The 21,464-nt window shown below is 35.1% G+C and overlaps 1 protein-coding gene across 1 annotated transcript in view; it reads left to right on the plus strand.

Moving 5' to 3' along the window:
- The first annotated feature begins 1,342 nt into the window (after window positions 1–1,342).
- Window positions 1,343–21,464, plus strand: part of LOC128994028 (hamartin) — a 61,271-nt gene continuing 41,149 nt past the window's right edge. Inside the window, exons 1-6 of the mRNA XM_054418229.1 lie at window positions 1,343–1,406; window positions 2,673–2,844; window positions 4,170–4,287; window positions 9,020–9,155; window positions 11,974–12,086; window positions 16,566–16,752. Coding sequence (XP_054274204.1) covers window positions 2,751–2,844; window positions 4,170–4,287; window positions 9,020–9,155; window positions 11,974–12,086; window positions 16,566–16,752 — 648 coding nt within the window. The 5' untranslated portion in view covers window positions 1,343–1,406; window positions 2,673–2,750. The remainder of the gene's footprint in view (window positions 1,407–2,672; window positions 2,845–4,169; window positions 4,288–9,019; window positions 9,156–11,973; window positions 12,087–16,565; window positions 16,753–21,464) is intronic.

A 21,464-nucleotide genomic window follows, 5' to 3' on the forward strand; every position in this document is an offset into this window, starting at 1 on the left:
AATTTAGGATGACTCTACTAATTAACTATAAATTTTCTTGACGTTTTGAATGCATATAAACGTTGAATTTAGATAATTTGGATACTGTCGTAACTTAGCCGTTACTATAGAAAAGTGGCCAAAGTAATAAGAGTCCACTTACGATCATTGGTGGACATAGAAGAAGGAGCCGTTACGCAGCATCCAACTTCAGGCAGCGGGCAGGGATGAGTCAGGGCGCCTTTAACTCTAGGTCGCGGCCTGGTAGAATTGGCAACGTTGCAAGTAGTGTTGTATTGTCTAGCGCCAGATGTCCCATAAGAAAACATTGCAGACAGGCGACACCATTATTTCACGTATATAACATTATACCGTAAAGTTTAAAAATGTTATACAATTGGATGGATATATGTACAGTAAATTCCATAGGACTCTTGTCCGTGATAAAAAGCTCTTTCTGGACCGAATCCATCGCTTTATAGGTTGGAGGCCGTGTAATGGGTGACGAGGGTCGGTCTCTTGCTTAGTCCTTTCTGCGTCGGCTCGGCAGCGACATCACGTTGGATTGATGGAGGGGCGAGCCCTAGAGTTTGTGTACTGGGGTTGGTTTCAAACACCCAGTTACAATCCGAGCAATGTCATTGACTGCAATGTCAACCTTTTTTGCATGTGACGATGCATTCCATGCTGGTGCAGCGTACTTCGCAGCCGACACACTGAGCGCTAAAGCTGAGGTTCTGAGGACATAAGGGTTAGCACCCCAGCATCTGCTGGTGAGCTTCCTGATGATATTATTCCTCGCTGAGACTTTACCCCTTGTCGCAATACAATGCGCCTTAAATTTCAGTGTGCGGTCCAGTATGACACCAAGATATTTGGGTGTAGGACGATGCTGAAGCAAGGTCCCACTAGAAAAACTTTTTTCTAGTGGGGCCTTGGCTAAAAACGGTCTCTCCGCCACGTCACATTCAACTCACGGCCCGCTTCTCTATTGTTTAGGTGAAAGGCATAAACTTGGGTTTTAGCGGGGTTCGGCTTAAGGTTATTTGCGTCATAGTACTGGGAAAGTTCATTTAGAGTCATGCTTCTGTTCCACCTCTTCAAAACTTCTGGATTGCATTGAAACGTCGTTAATCTTTAAGTCTTAAGTTACACAGCCTTAATAAGCCATTACCATTGACTATTGTTTTTTTTTTGTATCATTGAGTATGTTTTATCTATGATTGTATTAATAGTCAATGTTATTAATTTCTTACATACTACTGTATGTAGTATAATTTTATAGTTTTCTATCCACTATGTCCTCTCCCTGTCTTGAAAAATCACGTAGTTCCTAGCTGTTATGATGATGTTTTCGTGATCGTGATCGTCGTCGTCGTCGTGTGGTTTGGTCGTCTGGGGGTGGATGATGTCTGCCTATTAGAATGGTTTGTTCCCACATTTTATTGTCTAATTTGTTGATTACTTGTTAAAATTAAGATTGGTTCAAGCCTAATTTGTAATATCTGTTAAATTAACTGTACTAGGAAATTAATAAAAATGTATGCCCTTTTATTCAAACTCTGTTCAAGCTGAAAAACTTGAACTAGTTTTCAATTAAAAAGATTACAGGAGACCAATATAATTTCTTTGATTGAGATTAGAGGATAAGTAAAGAATGGTAGCCCATTAAAGTTACCGGTATAAGAATACCAATAAACCGTTTAAATTAATAATCTCAACCTTGCTTACCCAGTTTATTATTGTAGGCGTAGGTAAGTTAGGGCCAAGATCATAGAAGTTGATAAACTTTACAAGATCAAAATTTATCTGTTCTGCCATCAAAGTTTAAGGTACGTGTTAGGCCTATAACACAATTTTTTCAAGGATATTCTCAATTCTCATGGGGTTTCAGTGTAGGACATTCGTCCTGGATGCCTGGTCTCAAATCCGTCTAAGTAACTTAATTTTCAATGGTTAACTTATTTGCATGTGATCAAGTCCTGACAATGATTTTTATCTCGGCTTGGTTCTGCTAACTTAAATTCATCTAGCCTACTAAAAGCGAGTGAGAGCTTTATTTAAATCTTAAAATTTGAACTGCCATCAAATTAACATTAGAGAAACTGCGGTGATGTCAATATCAACCCTATATCTGGCATTCAGGGATTTCTATACTTGCATGCCCCTTTTTACTGTATGTAAGTTACATATGATCAAACCTTTATATTTTTGCCTTTCCAAAGTACCTATATACCGGTACTTAGGCCTAGTTGGTGTCACCTGTGATTTCTACAGACCATGCCAGATCAGGCAACTTATTCAGCTGCACCTTAATGTACGTCCGACATTTACTCACATACTGCAGTTTGGTTAAGGTTAGGTTTAGTTTAGCACAGTTTCATTTTATAATCAGCTGGTAGTTAATGTATAGGCCTAATGTACAATAGTAAATGTAGGCCATAAACTACAGTGGAACCACTTATTCTTCTACACTGTTAAACGGTTGTTGCTAGAGCCATTAGTGGAAGGTTTTTGCAGCTTATCAGGACTGGACCAAAACGACTGACTTTAAAGAATAGATTACAGTTACCTACTATTTGTCATACAGGCCCTAGCTATTTGTTTAAGCTTAGGCCTAGCCTACTCTTCATCATATTTAAAGGGTCCATAATATTGTATGGTTAAGTTACTATCTAATCCATTTGTTCCAGCCTACCCATCTAGCAATGTAACCTGAAAAGAGCAGTGGTGTTATCTACACCCACAACTAGTTTCGATGTCAGTCGGACATGGAAGTAACTGAGCTTTTTGTCGCGTTAGAATCCAACCAGCCTCAAATTTTTGAAGATTGTAAAAAGAAATTTCATGAGCTGTTTAATTCTTGTAAGTATTTTAATTTGCAGATTGCACTTTTATTTTAAAAAGTTAGCTTGAGATTTCTCAACTTTTAAATGGATTGTAATTCACATGAAGGAAATAAGCTTTAATAAAAGTTTCTGATTGTCTTGAGTCCTGTGTAGGCCTATTCAATTTTGACTTAGGCCCTACCCTTTGAACTCGCATAGATGTTAGTATATGGATATTTTGAAGTCAATCTCGGTGGAAGTGTTGGGTTAAAGGTTTGAAGATAAACATTTTTTGTCAATTTATTAAACATATAACTTTTAAACTAGATAAAAACTGATCTTTATGCGTAGGATTTCACGGGCGATGTCATTGAAATCCATGGTGATGGTTTTCGGCGTCATTCGTCACCATCACCAACAATGAATTTCAAACAAAGAAGTCATTCGTCAGTTGTATTTATATCACTGGCAGACGATTCGCCCTTACTATGAAGTGGCATTCTCAGTGGCTAGGCTCTTCAAGTCTAGAGAAGTTCGTCCAGGTATAGGCCTACTTATAGCTGGGGTGCAAGAATAGCTGGGGTGGAATGCAAGAATGCATAATCCCCTTGCTCTGGCTGTTTCTAGTAAACAAGCTTAGGTAATCTCGGATTCCATGACTTTGGAAGCTACGTCTGGGCAATGTGGCCTCACGGGAGGGCAGCTTGCAGAGTTTTTGGACCATCTCAATAATATCAACACCAACATAAAGTTCACGATGGAAGAGGAAAGAGACAGGAAACTCTCATTCTTGGATGTACCGGTACTCACTACAAGGAAGGAAAACGGAACAATCGGCCATGCTGTGTACCGACACATACCAACAGATATTTAAACGCTCTATCACATCACCATCCAGCACAGAAAAACGGCATATTAAACACACTGATAAATAGAGCCATCCGCATCTCGGACACAGAAAAAAGGACTAGTGAAGAAAAAGTGATAACTTCGGCCCTTTTAAGCAACGTTTACAGTAAAAAAAGATATTAAGAAATGTTTTAAAAGACAAGATTGTAGGCTAGCACAAGTAACAGCAACCGATAACCAAAAAGTCTGAACGAACTTCTCTGGCTTAGTCTCAGCCTAGCCACTGAGGATGCCCACTTCATAGTATGCCAAAGGGCGAAACGTATGGCAGTGATGTACAACTGACGACGCGGTTGACGCCGAAAACCATCACCATGGACTCCAGAATCTTTGTTGTGATAAATTCTCATAAAAAACAAATATGTATTTATTTTACGCACCGGTACCTACTAGACTTGATAAATAAACCTTTGAATTCATCATGTAATTTTTTCCTGTTTATTCCTGTTTTAGCTGGTGACACATGGTTGGTCAGTGGCTTATTCGATTATGCTATGCAAACAGGATCTTTGAGAACAGTTGAAATTTTGGTGGGAATTCGAGAGCCACATGATATATATCTTTTTAACAAGTAAGTACAATCATTTCTATTTCACTAAACTTACTTATCAACATTCAGTATCGGTGTTTGTTAGAAGTGTTTTTAGTACCCTGTATTTGTGATGAAAAAAAAAACAACTGACGATGTTGATCGTTGACAGTATGTCTACAGTGTAGCCTAGGTAGTATTGTTTTAAAGAATTTAGGATTGCAATTAGTCCATATATAGATTATAGAGTAAACAGTAATACTTAAAAGTAGTATTGTTGCCCTTAAGTAGAAGTAAGCAGCTCCTTTTAGTCTATTAGGTCTATTAGTATAATCCCAGGCTTTGAGCCCCGAGGTCCCAGGTTCTAATCCCGCCTAACAGTTTTTAGCTATGTGATAACACCGCAATCCTACTAGGCCTCGCGTAAAGTAATGTGTTGAACCAGCGGTTCCCAACCTTTTTAATTGTGGGCACCACATATTTTGAAATTAAATTAATTTGAAATTAAACTTTGAGGCTCACTTACTAAATACACAAGAAAAATAATTAAAACCGTAACGGATAAGGGTTATATATTATAATATATAACCAATATATCCTATAACGTGTAACTCTTAATAAAATATGTATACAAGGATTAAACAATCAACAATTTTAAGAATTCTTCTTCACTGGAAGACATTTTCAACTTTTTCAGGTAATCTTTTTCAAATGGATTCCTTATCCATAGAATCTCAACGTCCAATTTAGGGAAGTACTTCCTAAAAAACATGAAAAGGCTCAATATCGGCTCTAGTCCTAGGACAGGTAGTAGATTTCTCATTTAGATGAATGAATAATAAAAAATTTTAAAAAAAGTTTTAAGAAAAGCAGCTAAAACAAATTAATGTGAATATAATATTGTTCTTATAATATTAAGAAAACAAATAAAATAATTTTAAATTACCTGAGGTTGGAGGCCAAAGATTTGAGTGATATTTGATGGTTGTAGCTGTTGTTTCGTTGATTTCCACTTCGTTGGTTTCCAGAAAATCATGTGTCGAAAGAACCAAGTTCCACTTTTGAAGCCCAACGTTGAAGTTTTATTATCATAGCTTCCAATTTGTCTTGTACCAAAAACTTATCAACGTCCTTGCCTTGCAGAGTTAAATTAAGAATGTTGAGAGCACCAAAATTATCGACCAATTATGCCAACCGTTTCAACCAGTTTTCATTGGTGACATGTTCTAAGAAGGAACTTGCAAGTTTCTCATCACAATCTCCATCCATAAGGAAAACTCTAAGTTTGTCACGGAGTTCAAATAAGCTTTGATATAAATTTTTCCTCTTGATAGCCAGCGAACTTCGCAGTGAAGCAAAAGCTGCTGCTGTGTTCACTGCCCATTTTGTCTCACATAACACCAAAGAGTCTGGAGTTTTTAGGCCTAGATTTACTAAAGTTGACGATTTTTACTGCATCGTAAAGAGATTTTTTGAGATGCTTGTCCAAACCATTAACTGCCAGAGCCTCTCTATGTATGCTGCAATGTGTCCATTTAACTAAAGGAGCAACAGACTTAACTTATGGCAATTAAGCCAGTACGGATTCCAGATATAGCACAAGCCCCATCAGTTGTCAAACCTACACACCTTGTACATCTAGGCCTAGGCTACATTGAATGTTCCATATTGCTCGAGTTATAAACTCAAAGTCAATATCAAAGTTATCTTCTATATTGTCATCATCAATATCACTTAAATAACTTTTAAGAATCACAAAAGTCATGGAGTTTGCCACATTACTTGAATGGAGATCATTTAACCCATTTTTAACACTGATACCGAAACCTTGGTCTGACAGGCCCACGGGAATTTTTGAAAACGCATGTTGGCAACACTGTTTACTTGGGAGATTCCATTCACCCAATACCTTTCCCCCTTTTCCTCCCCTACCTATTGATATATTGTTTGTTCATTTTGCATGGGTGCCGTGACCTTGACAGGTTGTCTGTTCACAAAATGTCCGTCTCAGAAGCCCTGCGTTAGTGTATTTTAAAGCGGGGTCTCACAAGCCGAGGGTTTTGGTTTGTGTGTTTCTAAGCGGGGTCCATTATTTTTCAAATGGGGTCTCACAGACCGGGGGTTTCGGTTAACGTCAGCCGGAGTAGGGTTTCGGTATTAGTGTTAAACAATTCACCACGCATAGCAATCGACAACAACAAAATAATTTGCCATTCGCAAACTCACGATAGCTGTTTCAGTTGGCAGTTTAGTCAGAGAGAAACAACATCTATATAAATAAAATTAGAGTTTTGTCTGTACATTGCTTAGAATAATGAACTTTTTGGTTATTTTTACATTTCATAGGTCAGAGAAACCGAATCAAACCTTATCTCAATTTCTGTCTGTCTGTCTGTCTGTCTGTCTGTCTGTCTATCTGTCATTCTCTTGGTAACGCTAAAATACGCACTTTATTACAACTACTCCTCAATAACTATAGCACTGTCCCGCCTGAAACTTATTTTCCAAATACTATACATATATGAGATGGTTTTAGACGTATTTCATCGAATATGAGACAGTTAGATATTTAACAGTAAACCCTTGAAAATCAAGTTTTTGTCGATTTTTGACGTGGAATTTCTGGAAGCCCATGTTAACCTTATGAGAAATGAAATTATTGAATCTTAACAGCTGTTTCAATTAAACAAGTTGGTTCTGTTCTGTGATGTTCAATAGCATTAAAGTTACAAGGATTACCAACAGGGTGCAGCACTAGCACTATTATTTCTTTTACATTTATGACAACAGCTAATTTGCAACCTGGAGGCGAGTGAGCGTAGCGAACGAGCTAACCTGAAGGCAAGTGAGCGTAGCGAACGAGCTAACCTGAAGGAAAGTGAGCGCAGCGAACGAGCTCCAACATACAGGTGAGTGAGCGTAGCGAACGAACTTCAACCAGGACGTGATTGAGCCATGCAAACGAGATCAGATAGTAAAAATAAAAGTAAGCCTACCGTTATAGGATCGACCGGCAGACACAGAGGTAATTTAACCTTTTATTGATTGTCATACCGATCCGGAACAACAAAAAACAACATAAAATGAAGCTATGTATAATAGTTTGGCCAGCATATCTTAAAATATGCAAACCAACTGCTGTTCTTTATATAAGAAGGTTTCAACTGAATATTATAAGATCCCCGTGCGTAGAACGGGTACACAGCTAGTTTAACCATAAAAATACATCGCTAAACGGCCCAGTCCAATAGTCGCCATGAAGCCCTGAACTAGCTGAACAGTTTTGTATAAGCCGGGGCATTGAACACGCATATATTAAAACAACAAACGAAACTTAGAGCCTACAAACTCGCCCGATTTTGGGTGGGGGACACTCGTACACATCAGAAAACCCGCCCAATTTGGAGTGGGTGACACTGAAAGGGTTAAAGGATCAACCGTTAAATATAGGCCTATATACTCACAAAGTGAATATTCAAAGATATTATACACTATGATCAGCAAGTTATCAAGCTCTTTAGCTGCTCATGAAATGTACAAGCCTATCACGAGTTAGAAAATGTAAGGTATACTAGTACCATCTGGAACATCGCCCTCGATCTGACAACATGGCGGCAAGTGATAAGCCTCTAACTAGTGTTCTATTAGTTGTTAGTTGAACACGTAATTCGTTGTGAAATGCAATGGCACCTATTTTGGATTTGAAACGATTACTAATACGAGCGAATGAACTTGGAATTCGTATATATCATACGTGAAGGCGATTTCTACGAAACACTACTCCTCCATTAATAATGGACAAATTTTTACAAACGAGGTGTCATAATTAAGTATTTGTTGTATAGACGCCCCCTTTCAACAATTCCTGCAATAAAAGTCCTCGGGCTTTGCCCCACAGGCCATCAAAATCCCAATGTATTTTTTATGAAGGAAAGATTTAGTTTACTAAACAAACAGACCAATAATTTGTATTAATTGCAGCTGTTCATAATACACACAAGAGCTTTCGTTTTCAGAGTGAGTTCGTTTTCAGTTTCGATAACTAGAGTGAAGTAATTGATAACATTATCTTTGAGTAGACTTTTTTAAAGTCATTAGAAATTATGACTGTTAAATTAGTTAGAAGTTTGTAGGTCCCTTAGTTGCCATTAGCTGTATGGGCTATTAATTAACAGCTGTGTCTAAGGCATGTCGGCCTTAGTCACTAACAAGACTAGATTGCGCCACTCATCCTACACTCATCTCCATTCATATTTGGCTTAAAATACCTACTTTGTATGGTCGCCATTTAATAAGAAAGAAAGTATTAAAGAAAGATATAATGCCTCTAATACTTAGCAATTGCTCGAATTCGAGCAACAAGTGCACTAGTTATTTATATTAGCTGACTTTGGAGTATTCCAAATAAACTATGATGTGCCACTCTTTACAACCTTCAAGATCTGTCAAGTTCTGCATCATAATAATTAGGCGTATCCTAATTTTTCAGAATCGGTATCGAGTACAATGAAGCGAAGTATCGAGTATCTGTACTGTTATACTGTTCTATGAAATGGCGACCATACAAAGTAGGTATTTTAAGCCAAGTATGAATGGAGATGAGTGTAGGATGAGTGGCGCGATCTTGTATCGGCGATTCTTCGATACCGCTGGTATTGAAGGTATCAACAATCAGAATTAGCCCATCCCTAAGTATCTCTTTAAGATTAAGTTAAGCCTAAACTGTATGAACAAATCAACAACTCTAAATCAAGATTAAAAAATCCTTTTGCAGATTCTGTGAGAGCCTACGCAACAACAATAAAATAAACAGCCTGACGTTGCTGGGACATATCGTCCGAAGGCAACCGACATGGCTGTACAAGATTGCCAAGCACTCGCTGTTCAGGGACCTACTTAGGCTACTAAAGGTAAGCTTTCATAGTCAACTAAACACTTTTTTGTACAAAGGAACATTAACCCATAGACCTCATAAATCCCATAGACAACTAGTAGGGCCCATTGAGGGTACTTGAGTTGAACCTACTCTAAGAGTTAAATTGGCAAGTTTTGTAGATCGGTCAATGATATAATAGCTCTTGACATTGTAAATGTGATTTTGGCCATCTTTTAACCTTTTTATTTGGGATAACACTCTCAAAAGATAATATAAATTTGTATTAAACTAGCATTCTGTTTGATAGAAAATGTCTACCTACAGTACATTAAAATATAGTTGTACAGTAGAGCCCCGCAAACTCCTAATTTACGAGGGTTGTTTTTTTTCAACCTCCGATAGGCTATGAACAAAAGACAAGTTCATATAAAACATTAAATTTATTACGAAAAGTTTGGTCCATTTATGATTACTTTTTGACATAATCACCAAAGAGATTGAGACATTTGCTATATCTGTGCACCAGCTTTTTAATACCCTCTTCAAGAAAAGTGGCCGCCAGTACCTACATTCAAAAAACAAAAAACAAAAAAATGTCAAAAAAATAAAAAAATCAAGAAAAAATAATAAAAGGACTTTAAAATTTCTAGAAATTCAGTAAACAAAGCAATAATGGTGAATTTGTGGTTTATTTAACCATCCTGTCAAACTGTTGAACCAAGTCATCTGAAACGACAGTAATGAGCTGGTTCTACAAGTTGGCAGAATGGTTAAATAAACCACAGATTCGCCATTATTGATTTGTTTACTGAATTTCTAGAAATTTTAAAGTTTTTTTTTATTTTTTCTTGATTTTTTAACTTTTTTGACATTTTTTTGTTTTTTGATTTGTTTTTTGTTTTTTGAATGTACTGGCGGCCACTTTTCTTGAAGAGGGTATTAAAAAGCTGGTGCACAGATATAGCAAATGTCTCAACCTCTTTGGTGATTATGTCAAAAAGTAACCATAAATGGACCAAACTTTTGGTAGTAAATTTAATGTTTTATATGAACTTGTCTTTTGTTCATAGCCTATCAGAGGTTGAAAAAAAACAACCCTCGTAATAACCCAGCAGTCTGGTTAACTCGGCCATCACCTGGCTCAGAAAACTATTTTGAGTCCGAGTTAAACATGGACTCAAGCCAGCTCAAGTCAAATCATTCGCAGCTCATACTAAGGATTTGTTGTACTATATCTGATGAATTAATACTAACTTGTAAAAAACCGACAAGGTTGAAATTTGGTATGATGATAGCTGACATTCCCGATTAACATACAGACATATTCTTACCTCAAAAATCCTTTCGGGCTCCGCCCCAGTCGCTCTGGAGTTTCTCATGTCAACCTTGTGAGTATTCATATTTAAAGGAATTAAAGAATTTTGTCAGCCGTTTCAACTGCACGTACGTTGGTTCTATGATATTAAATAGCATTAAAAAGTTATAAGGCTTACCAAAAGGGTGCAGCACTATTATGTTTTTTGCATTTATGACAACAGCTAATTTGAACCAACTAGCAACAAAAAGTTGTGGTACACAATAAGAACTTTACTTTTTTCTATAGTTTAGGTGCAGTGGTAGAACATTAGAGCTATGTTAGATGTGTGCTACACTAAGGAAATAAGAGAAATAAAGAGAAATAAGAGAAAAACAGTGATAGATTTGAATTCTCAGCAAATTATAACAAAACCAAATGCTCAATTTCTTGGCTTAACTATTGATCAGCATCTAGATTGGAATAACCATGTGGACAAAATTTTACCAAAAATTAGTTCTGGAATATTTGCTTTGAGGAAAATGTCTTTTTATTGTAATATTGAAACAATGCGTAAAATCTATTTTGCATACATACATTCCCATATTGCTTTTGGGATTTGTTTATTTGGAGCAACTTCAAAAATTAATCTTGAAAATATATTAAAAAAACAAGAATATGCAATTAGAATAATGCTAAAACTACAGCGTGATGCCTCTGTGAAAAAACACTTCGTTGAACTCAATATTTTGACAGTCTACGGACAGTATATTTTTGACTGCATTTTAATGGCAATTAAGAAAGCTGATTCTCGTCCTTCAGATTATATTTCAACCCTTCATAAATACAATACTCGACATAAAGACTCCATAATAACATATAAACATCATACAAAATTTTTTGAAAAGAAACCTTCCTACATCGGTCAAAGATATTTAAATACAATTCCAAAAGAAATTAAAAAAGAAAGTAATAAAAACAAATTTAAAAAAATATTAAAAGAATATCTGATTAAAATAGCTCCGTATTCTTTTGAAGATTTTTTCCACCCATCACAGTCATAATGAATGACTGTGTGGTACATAAACGCTTTTTCAGTCTCCTCTGCATAGAGTGGATGAGATTGTCACTTAGGCTAGTTTGAGTTGTTGTACAACCTGACACTATTCGATGTATATATTGTACAAAATAATGAATAAAGAAGTTTGAATTGAATTGAATTGAATTGAATTAAGGATACCAAATAAATTAAAAGACCACATTTTCTTAAACCGTGTCGTCTCCCATAACTGCAATAAGCATTTTATAATTGTATGCCAACCCCGTATGAAGGACGGGTACTCTGCTAGTATAAACATAAATAAAGGAGGTAGTTAATAAGCTTAAAAATTGTATTGTTCTTATTTTTAACCCTACTTCCTGATAACCCGGCATTTCACAACTAGGCACTCTTCCAGTCCACATTACGCCGAGTTTGCAGGACTCCACTGTAATAGTGTTTTATTAAGCTAACGAAATTGATTGAAAAAATACAATCTTAATATGTTTTACTTTGCAGACAGAGACAGAGTTAATACCACTGATGAGTGCATTGCTGGTGATAAACATTCTTCTGCCGATGGTGGCCGGTCTCATGGATACTTACCTGCAGGAGATCTTCCAAGTATTTAGGTATCCAAGTAGCTGTGTCTTATCAATGTGGTTGAGTTGGTGGCTCAGTTGGTAGTAGGGGTGTGCGAATAGTGATATTTGGGTTCGATTCTAATCAAATCGAATACTTCATAATATTTTCGAATATCTAATACAACCGAGCAAATATTTATGTTATTATTATTAGGGGTCTGCGGGTCCCCGATTTTTTCGGGTCGGGTCGGGCCAGCGGAAGGCCCGAGAGACCGGGTCGGGTCAGAGATTTTTTCGGGCCAAGATCGGGTCGGGCCAAAAAAAAAAATTATTATTTTCAAAGTTATAATAAGTAATTTTCAAAGAAACACTCTTATATATATCATTACAGAGGAATTAAAACGTTAAAATTATAATTAAATATTAAGTTTGCTCACGTTTAAGAACAAAGACACAACAGAGCAAATGCCGTACTGTCACTAGCCAGAGCCAGTCGTCTACTGACAAAACAAAAGCCGTGACGCAACAGTGCAAAGAAAACGAAGTCAAAAGAAAGACTATTTATCCAGAGGTACCAGTTTAATTATTTATTGTTTATTCCATACCTAGTTTAAAATATATTTTAGTATTTTATTTACATAATAAATTATAAACAAAAGAAATATCTGATATAGTGTACAGATCTGTATCTTGTTCTTTTATTTTCCTGTGTCCTTTTTGTCATTCAGTAACAAAACAAAACAACACTTCTGATCGTCTGGTTCGGCATTGTATGGTCACCATTTAATTTTTTTTTAAGTATCAAGTATCAGCAAGTCTACAAAGAGGTTAGGCCTAAATATTTTAAAATTTTATGAAAGTTTTTATCAGTAAAATTATTTTTTTCTTAAGTTAGATTGAGTTTCAAAAAAGATATTTCTAAGATCCAATACAATATTTACAAGACACAAACTACCATGAATTAATTTCTTTGGAAATTATCTGTAACAGTTTTATATTTTTGAATAAAGAAAATATATCTTTTTGTCTCTACTTCCTTGTTTTGTTACTTGCATTTTGTCAGCAATTGGAACAATCGGGTGGTGTAATAGGGGTGGGGGAGGGGGAGGGTCTATGACCTTGAGTGTCCCCGGGCCTGGCTCTGGTTGTGTAAGAGGGGCGGGGAGGGGAGGGGGAGGGTCTGTAACCTTGAGTGTCCCCGGGCCTGGCTGTGAGAGTGGTTCATGGTTTTTTGTTTACATTCTACTACCCTTCCCCCTTCCTTCCAAGAAAAAGACCCTACAGTTTCAAAAACATCGACTTACAGTATAAAAACATTGAGTTGTGTTGCTAATTAGGACACTATAATGTCTCTGCTGTCTGCTTATGTTGCCAAATTAGCATTTAACTTTCTTTTCTCTTGATTTAATATAATTTTCTATATATTAAGAGTTCCTTTTCAGGTACCTAATTATTGTGATATTGTTTGACTTGAGTTTATGGATTTTTAATTCTTTTCATTTATTAGCTAAAATCAGTTGTTTTAGGATTTTAATCTCTTGCAATACCGTAGGTCTTTAACTGTGTATGACATGATATATGCAATTTTTACAGTCTTTACTATAACTAACTAAACTATACCATAAACAATGTATGTGTGTTATTTACTGTTTTAGAGTTTTTAAAGTGAATTAGTTTACTCACAATCTTTTCTTCAATGAGTTCTCCACTTGTCATGTTGCTTAGTCTATTACTATTTTAGGCCCTATAAAAAATAATTCCTATGTAAAGCTGTAGGCCTAGTAATGCCAATAATAAATAATTCTTTATTTATGATGATGTAACTAATAATGCTATTGTAAGTGTGAGGTTTTTATACTTAGGAGGTTAGGAGGCAGGGAATGAATGATTCATATTGCATGGTGGAAACATAGAATTTTTATTTTCTTCTTGCTTGCAGTCTTTAAGCCAGTCCACAGGCCCTAAACTTGAGATAAGGTTAATTGATTTGTTTATGATCCTTTTATATTAAGTTCCATTACAAACTTGTTGTAATATAGCTGTTTAGATATTTCAACAGTTATGAAAATGGGAAAGAATGGCTTGATAAAAAAAAATATTTCCTTCTTTCTTGCAGTTGAGGCAACTCCTAAGCTGTAAATAAGTTATGAACATGAAATAATATACATAAATACAATCGTTTTTCATATGTTATTTTTAAGTAATATTATAAACACAGATAGGAGTTAAAAAAAGAAAAAAATCTGGTAATTAATAATTTTTGGCCCGACCCGATTTTGGCCCGAAACCCGAGGACCAAAATTATCGGCCCGACCCGACCCGACCCGAACCAAAAAAGTCTGACCCGCAGACCCCTAATTATTATAGACTCCAAAGAGTTTTCCAATCACAGCTTTGGAACTCTACTAAGGTCCTGATTTTAACCAATGTTACATTTTAAAATAATCTATTTTTGTTCTTACCTATTTGTTCTTGGTACAAAATCGGTACAGTACAGGGCTTCCAGTATTTTCTCATTTTATTTCATTGACATAACTATAAAAATAAATAATTTCCTACATTAATGGTTTTCTAACAACAATTACAGTATCACACAATATCAAAACTTTTGACTCCTAACATGATTATGTCAAGAAAGAAACGGTTAAAAAGGCTTAACCTATTTTACTACTAAGATAGGTCATAGCCATAATAAAGTCGTTAAAAATCATGTTAATAATTTTTAGGAATAAACATGTTTGTAGCAACATTTTGACAAGAAAATGTAACACAACTGGTTACTTTTTTCCAACCAACACAATAAGTTTAATTTAAACTTTTAAAAACATATAAATGCATTCAGCACAAACAAAGACAGTCATAGTCGTCAGCTGTTGCTGTTACCATTCAACAGACGACAATGAAAGACTAGAGGTTATGATGAAGTTAAGTCAAAGAGGAAAAATTCAAAACATAAATAGTCTATAATAATATCAATATAAATTGCAAATGTTCCACAATTTCTAAAATAATAATGTTTCGGTTATAAACTAATTGTTATTAATAAAAGTATTGTAGCAAAACAGTTTATATCTGAACTTAACACTGTTATTCCATGTAAAGAGAATTATTACTTAACCCCCATTAACGTAATTGGATTAACCGCGTTGCTGGGACCTTTCCAGGAAAATAAGTAAATTTAAATTAAGAAAAACAAGACATTGTTTTTTTTTTTACTGCATGGTCTTTTTCTCGGAAAGAAGGGCAGTAGGATGTAAACAAACCATTATCATTTGTCTCCAGTAGGGCTCGGGCATTCTCAAGGTCAAAGACCCTCCCCTCTTACACCCCCCGTTTGCAATACAATGCTCCAATTGCAGACAAATTTGTGTAACAATAACAAAGAAAGTATAGTTAAAGATATTAAAGATATTTTTAAAGATATTTATTTCTCTGTTCAAAAATAGAAAAATGTTGCAGATTATTTTCATAGAAATTAAATCACAGTAGTTGATGTCTTGTTAAGGAGTATGTTTAATCTATGCCAAAGCCTGTAAAGTGCAGTTCTAACCTCATAGCTTGCTAGTTGCTACCCAGACAACACTTTCACTAAATTGTTGCTAAATGTATAGGCTATTGTTAATTAATCAATTAAAAATGGTTGACAGTCTTATGTTTCCATGCCGGTGTCTAAAGATAAATTGGGAAATTTCGTGTTTTGAGGGTCAAAAATGAGAAAAACCAATTTTTACCCCATAAGACCCCCATAAAACCCTGTTTCCATGGTCCGACCATGCTGGTTCGCGAACTCATTCAAGTTTATCCCGCCTTTCAAGTTTACACCTTCAAACCGAATTTCATCAAAATCGGACAAAAATTACTCAAGTTATTGCATTTGGGGACACATATATAAAAATATTTGAACAAATTGTGTTTTTGGCCTATGGGGACTTCAAAATAAATCGGTCTCGGTCCTAAATTCGCTAAAATGTAGGATTTTTAGGCTATTGTAATGGTTGCAAGGCTTTATCCCACCTCTGGCAAGAAATTAGCTATTAAGCTAGATAGCTTCAAGGCAGTCATCTTTTGCAACGTTCGTTTAGAGCCATGCAGCTTCCTCATTCATATCTTATGAATCTAAAAAAGAACCAATAACGAAGTCTGATTCAGGTCTTTTTACTTGAGCTGTGCAATTGTTGTAGTTTTTGTTTTTAAATGACACAGTATTATTTACAATTTGGGTTTGCTATTGATTACAAATAAATTCTATGTCGTGTATTCAAATGGAAAAAAATGGCAACCAGAGTAATAAAGATTGTCCAAGGTTGCGTGCCCAATTTTTTTTAAAAAACCTGTGTTACTTTCCAGTGTTATAGTTATCAGAAATTAGAGGATTTTTTAAGTTTTGATTATTTTGGATTTGTTGAAAACAAATCTTTGTTTAAGTTTTGGGTGGAACAAGAATGATGATCGCCCTAATTTAAAGTTTTGGTCTTGGATGTATCTGTCTCGGGACTTAGTAAATCACACAATTGGTTGATGTTTCAGTCACCTTGCTGTTTGGGACACGACCAACCCGACCAAGCTACCAGAACCTCATCTGCTGCACCTACAGATGGCGTTGTATGCTCTGTTTCTGCGGCTATATGGCATGTACCCATGTAGCTTCATCAACTACTTGAAGCAGGAGTACAGTCATCCACATAAGAGTGCTATTTACAACCACACCATCAAGGTAAGGCTTTTGATTTACACCGTCGATAAAAATTGTATGATCGCTAACTAAATTATAGGCTAGTTGAACCTTTTTTCTAATCTCATTGAAAAATATTACTGTGTTAGGTGGAAAGCAATAAAATGAAACCCCTTTGACATATCTTCAGCTTGTTAAATAATATTATGTTGGTACAGATTAAAATCAGCAAAAGATTGAACTTTATGAAAGGGATTTTCATTTGTCTTAGACTTAGGCCTACTTTAAAATGTTATTACAGTAGAACCTCGATTATCCGGGTTAATGGGGGGAGGGAGATGACGGAGAACTGAAAACCACGTTAAATCCAACACGCCGTAAACATGTATTACATACCCATAAAACGCCTAATATTATATAAATGGACGTTAATGTGATGATTAATTTATTTTACATCATCAAAATACAGTTATTATTGCACAATTATGATTTTAAGTCATTAACCATGGATTTAGTAATAAAAACACGCATACTCAAACAAAACAAAAATTGCTAAACACTGTATGGCAATAAATCACTTAAAGAACAGACGATCCCAGGAAAATCACAGTCTTCTAAATGTCCCGTTATACAAAACCATAATCTGTCCCTCCCAAGTTCCTTGGAGTACTCCTTGATGAAAATCTCAGTTTTCATTAACATATTGAGCATGTAGTAGGAAGGGTTTCGTCAGGTATTTTCATGCTCCAACAAACAGCCAATACCGATGTACTCCTGTCTGCATACTATGGGCTCATTAGTCCCTATCTGACATACGCCATTCCTGTATGGGGCTGTGAAACACAGAGCACGCTGTTTTTGTTCAGACTCCAGAGGAAGGTGATCCGTATTGTGTTCTCCCTTCCAAAACATCACTCCTGCAAAGAAATATTCAGATCATTCAGAATACTTACCTTTCCATCCATCTATATTCTGGTAATGTTGTCATTCGCTCAGAAAAACGTCCAAAAACTTCTTTCACCACACCAGTAAACCACAGATATTCTCTCCGGAACACTACAAACCTTGCCATTCCCTGTCATTCATATATTCCCTGTAGATCAAGGTATCGAGTTAGTTGAAGAACACATGAGCCAAGTTATAGACCGCTACAAACAGGACTCTTCTGTAGGTTTTGCTCACACTATATCGAGCGACCTTGACCATGCCAGAAATATGTCAGCTGGTGTTGCTGTTGTCTTCAAAAACAAGTTTGGTAGACCACGTCCCTGCGATTTTATTGCAGACAAACTCACCTGTCAGAATGTAAATCAAGGCGCTTTTGTTTACAGCCTGGTTACCAAACCGATGTATAGTGGGAAACCAAAAAAAGACGACTACAATGAAGCCTTTTCTCAACTCACACGGGATTTTAAAGCAAAAGGACTAAAAACATTAATCTGCTCCCCCATGGGTTGTGTGAGGGATCTTATTGCACCAGAACACTTTATCAAAAAAATTATGGATTTTCGTCAAGAAACAGGGGCTGCAGTGTTCATCGTGAGCTACAATCAAAGATCACAAAGAGAGCTAAGACAGGGACTATCACATGGCGAATTCCAATTGAAACTAGATGTTCTGATAAAGGAATACAGTTTGAAGAACTCAGCTGATGATACAGTTACCATCACCCCCACTCCACAATCGGGAACAGATGCTAACATCTACACTCCTTGTGGGACTCACGAGGTTGACGTCAACACGCCCACCACACCACCCGAGGTTTTTGTTGTGGTAGTGCTTACTGCAGAACTGGTCATATAAGGGGGGGCTCTTTAGTTTTCACTAAAAATTCTTTGCAGGTTAAAATGTGTGATTTGGATCAGTTTTGTTCTGAAATTAGTTTAGAAGCAGCAGCGGTCTTTATCGAGGATTTTAAATTAATTTTCGTCTCTGTCTACCACTCACCTTCGGGCAACCCTGTGGTTTTTCTTGAAAATTTTGATAAATTATTAACTCATCTCTCTCGTTGGACTAATTATGTTTCAATCATCGGAGGAGACTTTAATAAAAGTTTTGACTTGACTCAGAACAACTACCTCTCTAAACAATTTCTTAATATACTACGCCAGCACAATTTTCACTTCTTAAATCACTTCCCCACTCGAGGCAACAATTGCCTGGACAATGTATTAACAAATTGTAGTAAAAACGCAAATATAAGCTGTAAAGTATTTGATTTCCCCTTCTCTGACCATAACGGTCTTCTAATTAATTTGACTTTGAATTTGGATAAGGATTGTGTTAATCAATATGCTGCTTTAAACTCTTTTTCTAAAGTAATTTTGCCAAAAGATTTGGTTGGTTTATTAGTAGAAAAGCTTGGTACTTATGATTGGATACAAGTGCTTAATTGTATAAATTCAACAGCAGAAGATACGTTCAGAGTTTTTTTCAAAGTTTTAAAAGATAACATTTCTTATTTTTCTAAAGTAATAAAAATTCAAACTGAAAATTCGAAAAAAATAATTGTAATGCTTGGTATAATAGTGAGTTAAGAGTTATGAAAGAAAGATTAATTTTTCTAGATAAAATAGTAAAAAATTTTGAAAGCGTGTCAAATGAAACAAAACAAGCATATAATGGGTTAAAAAATCAATATAAGCATTCAATTAAGAAGGCCAAAATAGAATATAACACAAATCTCATAGAAAAAAGTAATAACAAATGTAAAACTGCCTGGCAAATCATTAAAACCAGTAGCAATTCTTTAATCAATACAAAAAAACCCAAAATATCTCCTGATGTTTTCAATACCTTTTTCATTGAATCAATAATTGAAAACATAAAAATGAAAATTGTTAGTAATGCTTACAGTTCAAAAGATTTAGTTAATAATTCTTCCATTACTCCTATACCTTTTTTCTGGAATTTTATCACACCTAATGATCTAATAAAAGCCACAAAAAAACTAAAAAACTCTAGCAGTAATTATGTTTATCTCATGTCTAATAGTTTGCTTAAACAGATTATTGGTAATCTAGCTGAACCTCTATCTTACTGCTTTAATCTCTGTCTCCTTGAGGGTGTCTTTCCAGATGAATTAAAGGTCACCAGAGTCTGTCCCATTTTTAAAAAAGGTAAAAAAGATATTCCAGAAAGTTATCGCCCAATATTAATCATTCCTGTAGTATCAAAATTGTTTGAAATCATGGTTTTTGACCAGCTGAATTCTTTTTTTGAAAGAAACAACTTTTTAAGTGTATCACAATTTGGATTTAGAAAGGGCAAGTGTACATCAGACGCAATAGATAAATTGATTAATGAGGTACTAATGGTCTTTGAGAGGAAGTCACTTGCTCAGGCCACTTTCTGCGACCTGAGTAGGGCTTTCGATTGTGTCGACCATGATGACCTAATAATGAAATTAAGTTTTTATGGTATCAACGGATCTCCACTTTCTTTTTTCAAATCATACTTAAACAATAGAATACAAAAAGTCAATATTGATGGAGAATGGTCCCAAGAATTAAAAATGAAATATGGCGTGCCTCAGGGATCTGTTCTAGGTCCTCTATTATTTTTAATTTGTATTAACGACCTCCCAGAATGTATAACCAGTAAAACTTATTTGTATGCAGATGATACAACATTTTTAAATATTAATCCCGATCTTAAACAACTTCAAGAGTTAGCTCAAAACTCAATCAATGAAGCTTCTATTTGGTTTGAATCAAATGGCTTCCTCTTAAACAAAGATAAAACTCAAAAAATTGTTTTTAGCCTTAGACCCTGTGAATCAAATATGTTGGATGGTTATGTAGACAATGTTAAATTTCTTGGTATTTATCTGGATAAGACCCTTTCTTGGGGAGATCATATAGATCATATAGATAAGTTCTAAGCTTTCAAGGGTAATTTGTCTTATAACTAAACTAATACATTGTATAGATCAAAATTATATTAAAACAGCCTACTTTGCTTATTTCCAATCCATTTTCAGATACAATATTATCTTTTACGGAAATTGCAGTAGGATAGAGGTAATTTTAGTCTTATTATTATTATCAATTATCAATTATCAATCATTAAGATGGGGACGCCTTACAATTTACAAAAGAAGTTAGTTAGAATCATATCTTGTGAACCCCAACAGGAACACTGTAAACCCCTGTTCATTCAGCTACAAATTCCAACAGTAATTAACATTTATATATTTGACTCTGTATCATATATTCTACAAAATCCCAACCTTATCAAACAAAATTCTCATGTTCATAATACAAGGAATAAAAACATGCTACCATAGATTTTTTTAGACTGTCTAAAACTCTTAAAAGTTAAATCTCACTAAAAATATACAACAAGCTAATACATTTAATAACAAAATATCCTAATAAAACTTTTAAATCTAAATTCTACAAATGGCTTTTGAACAACCCTTTTTATTCTCTAAAAGATTTTTTTGAAATGCCTTTTATTAATTTTTAAGTAGAGCTAGCAAATTTATCAAATTACTGTTGGATTTAGTTGGTTATGGGGTTTAATAACTTTCATTATTCTAAATGCCTTGCATTTTTCTGAACAATAAGATTATTTGGTTGTAATATTAAAGTATGTATTGTAACATGTCTCCTTGTGTGTAGTATTCTTGTAAATATTGTAGGCCTATATTGTATTCATTAACTGATGTGTCGTTTATTTCTTGTTTGTTTGTTTACCTTTTCAAAAGGTATGTTTTGTCTTACTTTCAATTTAAATGTCAATATTTTATT

Source organism: Macrosteles quadrilineatus, unplaced genomic scaffold (genome assembly GCF_028750875.1).
Source record: "Macrosteles quadrilineatus isolate MER2022 unplaced genomic scaffold, UCM_ALF_1.0 Scaffold_5__1_contigs__length_97177068, whole genome shotgun sequence".
NCBI lineage: Eukaryota > Metazoa > Arthropoda > Insecta > Hemiptera > Cicadellidae > Macrosteles > Macrosteles quadrilineatus.